This window comes from Ostrinia nubilalis, chromosome 6 (assembly GCF_963855985.1).
Source record: "Ostrinia nubilalis chromosome 6, ilOstNubi1.1, whole genome shotgun sequence".
In the NCBI taxonomy this organism is placed as follows: Eukaryota; Metazoa; Arthropoda; class Insecta; order Lepidoptera; family Crambidae; genus Ostrinia; species Ostrinia nubilalis.
The window spans coordinates 14746976-14754377 of record NC_087093.1 but is presented as its reverse complement, the minus strand read 5'-3'; the positions used below and the strand labels follow the sequence as shown (position 1 = coordinate 14754377).

The following is a 7402-nucleotide window of genomic DNA, read 5'->3' as shown; positions in this document are numbered from 1 at the left end:
ATTTTGTCTGTCACAGAAAAACTTTATCGCGCGCGTCCCTGTTTCAAAAACCGGGATAAAAACTATCCTATGTTCTTTCCCGGGACTCAAACTATCTCTATGCCAAATTTCATCAAAATCGGTTGCGAGGTTTAAGCGGGAAAGCGTAACAGACAGACAGACAGACAGACAGACAGACAGACAGACAGACAGACAGAGTTACTTTCGCATTTATAATATTATATATATATATATATATAATAATATATAATATATATATATATATAGTTGGGATAACCCAGATTAACATATAGGCTATAATTTATGACGATCTGTGACAAACGAAAATTCACGCGGGCGAAGCCGCGGGCAAAAGCTAGTCACAGAATGATAATAAGTTACTCTTTTAGTCAGGCAATTTTGCGGTATCCCGCATTTCATAGCTGTCGGTTACTTAGGTTTTCTTGCGAATCTACTCATTTATAAATCGATCACGAAAACCTTATAACAAGTGGAAAATGGAATACATTGTATCCAATGGAATCAATGTAGAGACATTGATTTGATGAAAAGTTGACCTAATGTTCATTTATTCCAGCCAAATATCATCCACTGCTAGACAAAGGCCTTCCCCTAAGGATTTCCACAACAACCAGTCCTGCACCTCCCGCTATCTTCACCAGATCGTCGGTCCTCCTAGTGGGGGGCCTGCCCACACTAATCTGCTAGCTATCTTCGCTACAGCCGCTATATCTTATAACTTAATCCTACTCAGTTTTGCAAACAGGCCGGCCATAAAAAGGCGTCGATCATAAAAATATTTGATTAGCAACGTCGACACCGCGCCAATCCGCGCTCGTGCAAGTTTTATAAGCAAAACCGGGTGAATTATTTAGTGCAATGCAAACGTAATTTGCCGCCACATCGTCAGTGCAACTAAAAGGGCTTTTTTCAACATAAAGGACTGTCAGACATTAAAAGGGTAGATATTAGGGCTTAATTGAGATGATGATATTTTTTTCAAAAATAATAAGGGCTTAATAATATCTACTGGTGGCGGCTTAAAATCTCTGGCATCTAAATTAGTTGTGATTCTGCAATAAAAATGTATAAGTAGATGTGCTGGATACTGAACAAAGAACAAAGGTAACTAATGGCAATAAATTATTTTAGTAGATACCTAGATAATTTTCGCTAAACCATTAGTTTAATGTTTTCAAGATGGAGACTTGACATTCGATTTCTTAACTAGGTATTTTTTTACTTATTCAGAGGCCTTCTCGTTGTTCCAAGAGACTAGGCATCTAAAATAACTTATTTGATTCATAAGCTTCACAATGACACAAATCGATTTTATAGGTAGCAGAAGAAGAAAACTTACAACCGGCGGTTATATGAATAAAGTCCAGCAAGATAGCTTTAAGATACCTTATTGTTTTCCTTCAATATTTTTCCATAATAATCAACTTCAAAAGCCCTTAAAATGTTCACTTTCAGTCCAATCACTCGCCGTTCTTAAAATCAATATGCGACAATGACGCGCGAGGCGGGTCGTAGAGGAAATATTTTTCATACCCAACGCTGATAATGGACCCTGTCATGAACGGACCGGCAAATACGCGATAGGGTTACCATCTTTCCGTGTGCATTTTTAGGTCGAATAAGGGACGCCCCTCAGTTATTTCGTGCACAGAAACCTAAGGCCGGGCGGCAGGGCTCTTTGAGTCGAATAGAAATTCAGTATTCTACATAATTTGATTGCAATTGCCGATCAATGAGGGCTATCGTTTTAGCGCTCACCAGTTAGCGCCACTGTAGAGTAAGGTCCTGTCACTTGCTAGTAGCGAAGGCAGTGGCACCAACTGGTGAGCGCCAAAGTGGTAGGAGGACTATCGCATTTGCACTCATCAAGATAGCGCCACTGTAGAGTAAGGTCCTGTCAATCGCCAGGGGTGCCAACTGTTAGTAAAGTATAAAAACGATAGCTCTCATTGTTAACGTATTGTTATATAATTCCGTGGCAAACACAAGCAACTGAGTATCTATTTCATTTGTAACCATTTAATTTTCTCAGCTCGTGCCAAATGTACATTTCGAAGTGCCGATATGGATAATCATCATCCCTCTTACTTAACTGAAAGTACCTTTTCCTTAACTTACCATGTAAAATATTAATGATATTTTTTTACATTTCGACAGCCCTACTATCAAACTATAGTATAAGCCACCAGCCATGTACTCGTAACGCTCACTACCGCACTAATTAACTCATTTTAATCAAAAACCACTAGCATGTACCCATTTTGTGGCGTAAACCAACGTTATCCAGAACGTCAGGTTAATGGTACGGTCATTTAAAAAGCATTTTGATGCAAATGAAAGTATTTTGTGCATAAGCCTGCACGATTTAAAACGCAATATTTCACGGCAGGATTGTCCTATAATCCGCTGATGTATGGCCACCGACGCACAGTGTTGTGAATTATGACGTTCTCTCGACTCATAGGACATTTCTTTGGCCGAATATTAGGAGATGGTGACTGATGGAGACTGAAACTGAGTTAGATAAAACTATAAATTACTGTATGAGGCAGTGGTTAGTGAATAAATGGTTGAGAGTCCGAAACCAACCAGGGCGGGCCGGGTGTGCGGCAACCATTTTTATGGACAGTTACGTTATTATAGACAGATAAGTAGGTTTTCTTAATACAACTGCTTATTTTGAATACTAAATTCCAGACATCCACACAAACTATATTATTATAAGTAGGATTTTCAACATTGCTATACCTACCTAATATTACATTTTGCTGTCGCGGGAAGTACCTAGACTGGACGCAGGACTGGTCATTGTGGATTGTGACGTCCATTTGACTGAAAAACCAACGATTACATGTTGTTAACGTCAAACAATATCATAGGACGTTTAAAGGTGATTTTGAAAAACCATCATATCATAAATAAATATTATTATTTACATTGAAAGTTTTGTTTGACTAACCTAAACCTGCAAATCTTTCTGATTTATTCTGTTCAAGATTTATCATGTTATTTAACACCATACAGGGCGTTGTTTTACAAAACCACACTCTGTATTTTTAGGAGCCCATGAATGTAATTTCTGTAACCACTACTTAGTAACAGTTGCACATAATAATACTATCTTTGTAACGAGCAAAAAGATGTAGATTAGATAGGTAATAAGTGTAATATGTGCCTTCATGAGGTGTTCTAACTTCCTAACGAATTGTAGTAAAAAAATGCAGTTTTATGTTCCAAACTTTTAATGATAAAGTACACCCAATATTTAGATTTAAAATCCTATTTTATAGTCAAAATACGAGCAATTACTCACTTATATAATTATACAATGTACTATACTTGAGAGCAATATGGCTTGGTTAAGTACTCGTACAGTCAGACACATTTATACTATCTTGTTCAAAAATAGAACTTGTTACAAGTACATAAGGTGTAATATCTTGACGTGCTGTCGTCTGTACGAAGTAGAGCATACCTACTTATTTGGAAAACAGCGGGTAATTAATTTTGATTAGCAGTTACTGTCACGAACGGGATTTTTGTAGTTAAGATGATGATTAGACGTTGTTAAGAGTAGGTCTACTTGGAGATTTATCTAAAATGCAAAAAAACGTTACTTAAATTAATCTCATAATTTATCAAAAAGAGAGTGCTATTATGAGAGCAGTTTTTTTTTTACTTTTAGGTAATATTATGTCCTACAATCCCTTTCTAGTCTAAATCTTTATCATTAGCTGTACCTACTCATGTATTAATTAAGACTTTAAATAAATTGGGATTGTTGTTAATACATTTTTTCTAATTCTAATTTGTATCTTTAAAACCCTGCAGCTTAAAATACACAATAAATAAATAGTTAAATTACTATTATTAAAAAAAAAACCCTCACTTAGGTATGTCAAAAACAACTTTAACGTTGCAAAGTATCTACTATCACCGTTTAAACCTAACAATACAGAAACTTAATAACTAATAGGCTTGAATCTTAGCCATATATCTCTATTTACGGCTCTTCCAAAGCCGTGGTCAGCCAGGGTCAGCTCCTTCGGTGTTCGATCACAGACCTCGAGCTGGTACCTCTTCAGGATTGCTCTGGTCACCGTACGGGAGATTTGCATTGATAGTTGTTCACCTGGAAATAAATTGTAGATGTTAGTTATAGGTACTATGAAATGTACAAAAACGTATTCTAATATTTACAATAATCTAAAATAACTATTGATTTAGGGTGTGGGTGATAACAGAGTTCGTTCGTTCGTTTCAGCTGAAAGAAGTCCCCTGCTGGACAAAGGCCTCCCCCAAGGATTTCGACAAAGACCGGTCCTGCGCCGCTCGCATCTAGGGACCTCCCGCGACCTTCACCAGATCTTCGGTCCACCTAGTGGGAGGCCTGCCCACGCTACGTCTTCCGGCTGACAGAGTATTACGGGACTATTCCCATCACTCTTTCCCATTACTGCCACTTCTGTATAGCCTGGATCTACAGCTTAGCCTCCAATGAAACTCAACCAGTGAAGGCTGAGTAGTCCCGGGGGATATTAAACAAGCTAAGGACTGTAAAAATGTCATAAAATAATTAAAATGTAGACAAGCCTCAACGTGAATAATAATGACAAATTGCATCAATATGATAATGTTAGTTTGGTTATGATTAAATATTGCATGAATGAAAAGTGTTTACCTAACCCTAGGATTTATTGTTGTTACTTGTTTATTATACTTGCTTCTTTGAGGCAATAAATACTATTACAAAACTCTACTTAAACCAAAAAAAGTCTTAAAATGGTTTCTTGCGCATTGCCAGAGCTTCTTCTTCTTTTCGTGTCGACAACAAACCTACACAGTGTCAGCCCAAAACTACTTATAGTCTACCTAGGGTAAACCGACATTCATTGGACGCTGCCAGTCATTGGACAAAACAACCTTTGAATTTTCTTAAAATGAATATTCCTTCAAATACAATAAATATTCCTTTTAAAAAAACGCCCTTTTATCTCCATCAGTCGGAATCTCTCAGTTGTTGAAATAGAAATGCTATTTTTAATTCAGTAAATAACTGTCCAATAACATATTTAACTAAGTTTTTATAGGATGTAATGACCTACTGAGAAAAACTGATGTCCTCAATCACCTTGTAGAAATGACTACAAAATACATGTGAAGCGATTGAGGTCAATAACGGGTTGATTGAAGTGTGAATAGGTAGATAAAATTGATTATGTAAAAAATTCTATAAAACATATCATCAAAAAGTCTCGGAACAAAATAATGATGTATAGTTTCTTAGTCAAATAACCTTTAATTTTCAAATCCTACAGTTATTATTAGTTTATACGCTTTTATGAGTATTTCTAGAATAAGTTTTATTCATTAGATTGTAGGTACCTAAAAACTCCGTTTACGTAAAGTTCAAAAACTTCAAATGTGTTCAGTTTCATTTAGTTGTTTGTAAGTACTTACTCCAAACAAAATAAAACTTAATTACCATACAATACATCCGTCCCCAAAATCAAAATGTTCTTGTTTACAATATTATTAGGATAAAACAAATGACTCGAATTCTAAATGTTATTCATAAACAAAATAATATTATGTATTCTGTACCTTTATGTAAAATGTGTGTACCAGACATAAGGGTCAAAGTTGTGTGACAACTTATGCCGTTTCTGATATAAAATATGCATACCTACCTAAATTATTAGAAAGTTCGTCTGGTCAAACGGTATTTATATGGCGTTATTGTTAGTTAATGACTTGACATAAAAGCTTGTTGTTTCATTTTATGTTCTAACAGTTATTTGAATAAAAATGTCCGCTAAATTCATTCCTACTTACTTTCTGTACGTGTGATATGATTTTAATATCATGCATAGCGGATATTTCCGCATACTTACCTAAACATTTTCTTGGGCCAGCCCCAAAAGGCAAATAGGCAAAGCTGTGTGTTGGAGACGTTTCAGCCAAAAATCTTTCTGGGGCATAACTCTTTGGGTCTTTATAATATTTTTCATCTCTGTGCATTGCTTCTACCGGTACATTGATGGTGATCTTCTTATCAATAACCAAATCACTCTCTGGGTATTGATACATCTTCATACACTGACGAGAAACAACGGAGTAAGGAGGATGAAGTCTCAATGATTCTTTGATGACAGCATCTAGGTATTCTTCATTGGATTCTCGAACTTTCTTCTGAACCTGCTGATTCTTCGCCAAGTCATACAAAATTGCTGTCAGCAAGTTATGACAAGGGACGTAGCCTTCTGTTATAAATGTTGATAGCACTGCGAACGCAAAATCAACGTCACTTAACGATCTATTCTTTTCCTTCAATCCCAATTGGAAAACCGATCCTTCCTTTATGATTTCAGCCAACTTAGATTTCTCCAATTCATTTTTCGTTTTTGACGACAGCTTGTCCGGCATCGTTACTAAACCAAACATCACGTACAAAGAAGGAAAAATATGTTTTAAATAAGTTTTGAACCTGTCAACAAAAGTGCGTTTCTGAACCGTCGACCTCATGTCGGATATAACTCGCCCGTCCGAACTTTCGTCTAATAACAAGTCCTTGAAAATTCCATCCAATACCTTAGACAATAACTGTTGAACATTTGTATCTCCATTTGTTCCTGACAAACAGTCATGCAGGCTGGCTTCGGAGTCGCACTTTAGGTTGCTCAAAACTGATTTCAATCCCTCTCGGAGTAGAGTCCACTTTTCTCCTTCGGCGTAAAACAAATTGTTTCGTAAACAAACATCCTGAGATTTGTCCAAGGCGAGCCCTCTGCAATGGAAATCCGCGAAGTCTGTAGACAGTATCGTCTTTACAGCGTCCGGATCTTTCACTATCAAATCCGGGATCCGACTTTTGATGCTTCCGACGAACTTTTCTTTGGGGTACTGTGAGTAGAGCGCGTTCACTTGATCTGTATTGCTTCTGATGCCGAAAATTCTGAAGTAGTCGGTTCCGAAGAAAGGAATAGGTGTTTTGTTAGGGATGTGGCGTATGTACCAGTAGCTGAAGAACTTGGTGACATAGTCGAAAGTGAGAGCGACGATCAAAACGAGTATCACGGTTATGTTTAGTACGAAACTTTCGAAGAACATCTTGACGTTCGCCGCGTGAGGCGTTGGAATGAAAACTGGCCGGAGGCTGGTGAGTGGGTCAGAGTAACGGTACGTTTTGTGCGAGAAATGCGCTTGATCATCAAGTTTATGGTTGGTGCCATTGAACTCGGGATCGGAAGTCGTTTTCTCTGACGCATAGGCGCTTTTGCAAAACGTGGCGTTGAGTTGAACAAACTTGTGATTTACTGAATTTTAAAAGATACAGTTAACCTGTCAATACCTAATTTATCGTTTATGATTTGCATTTATA

General features: G+C 37.0%; 1 protein-coding gene across 1 annotated transcript; it reads right to left on the bottom strand.

Annotated features, from left to right (window-relative positions):
• Positions 1 to 3257: 3257 nt before the first annotated feature.
• On the bottom strand, positions 3258 to 7184 carry LOC135072984 (cytochrome P450 6B1-like). Its single transcript, XM_063966984.1, has 2 exons — positions 5916 to 7184; positions 3258 to 4153 (listed from the first exon to the last, which is right to left on the bottom strand). Exons 1-2 carry the CDS (start codon positions 7129 to 7131, stop codon positions 3984 to 3986), a joined length of 1386 nt encoding a protein of 461 aa, XP_063823054.1. The 5' UTR covers positions 7132 to 7184; the 3' UTR covers positions 3258 to 3983.
• Between the last annotated feature and the right edge of the window lie 218 nt (positions 7185 to 7402).

Bases quoted from the DNA above. Each gene is read 5' to 3' on its own strand.
- LOC135072984 (XM_063966984.1), bottom strand. From the start codon at position 7,131: ATGTTCTTCGAAAGTTTCGTACTAAACATAACCGTGATACTCGTTTTG. The intron at 4,154-5,915 runs GTAAGTATGCGG...ATTTATTTCCAG, and splicing joins TGGCCCAAGAAAATGTTTAG to GTGAACAACTATCAATGCAA.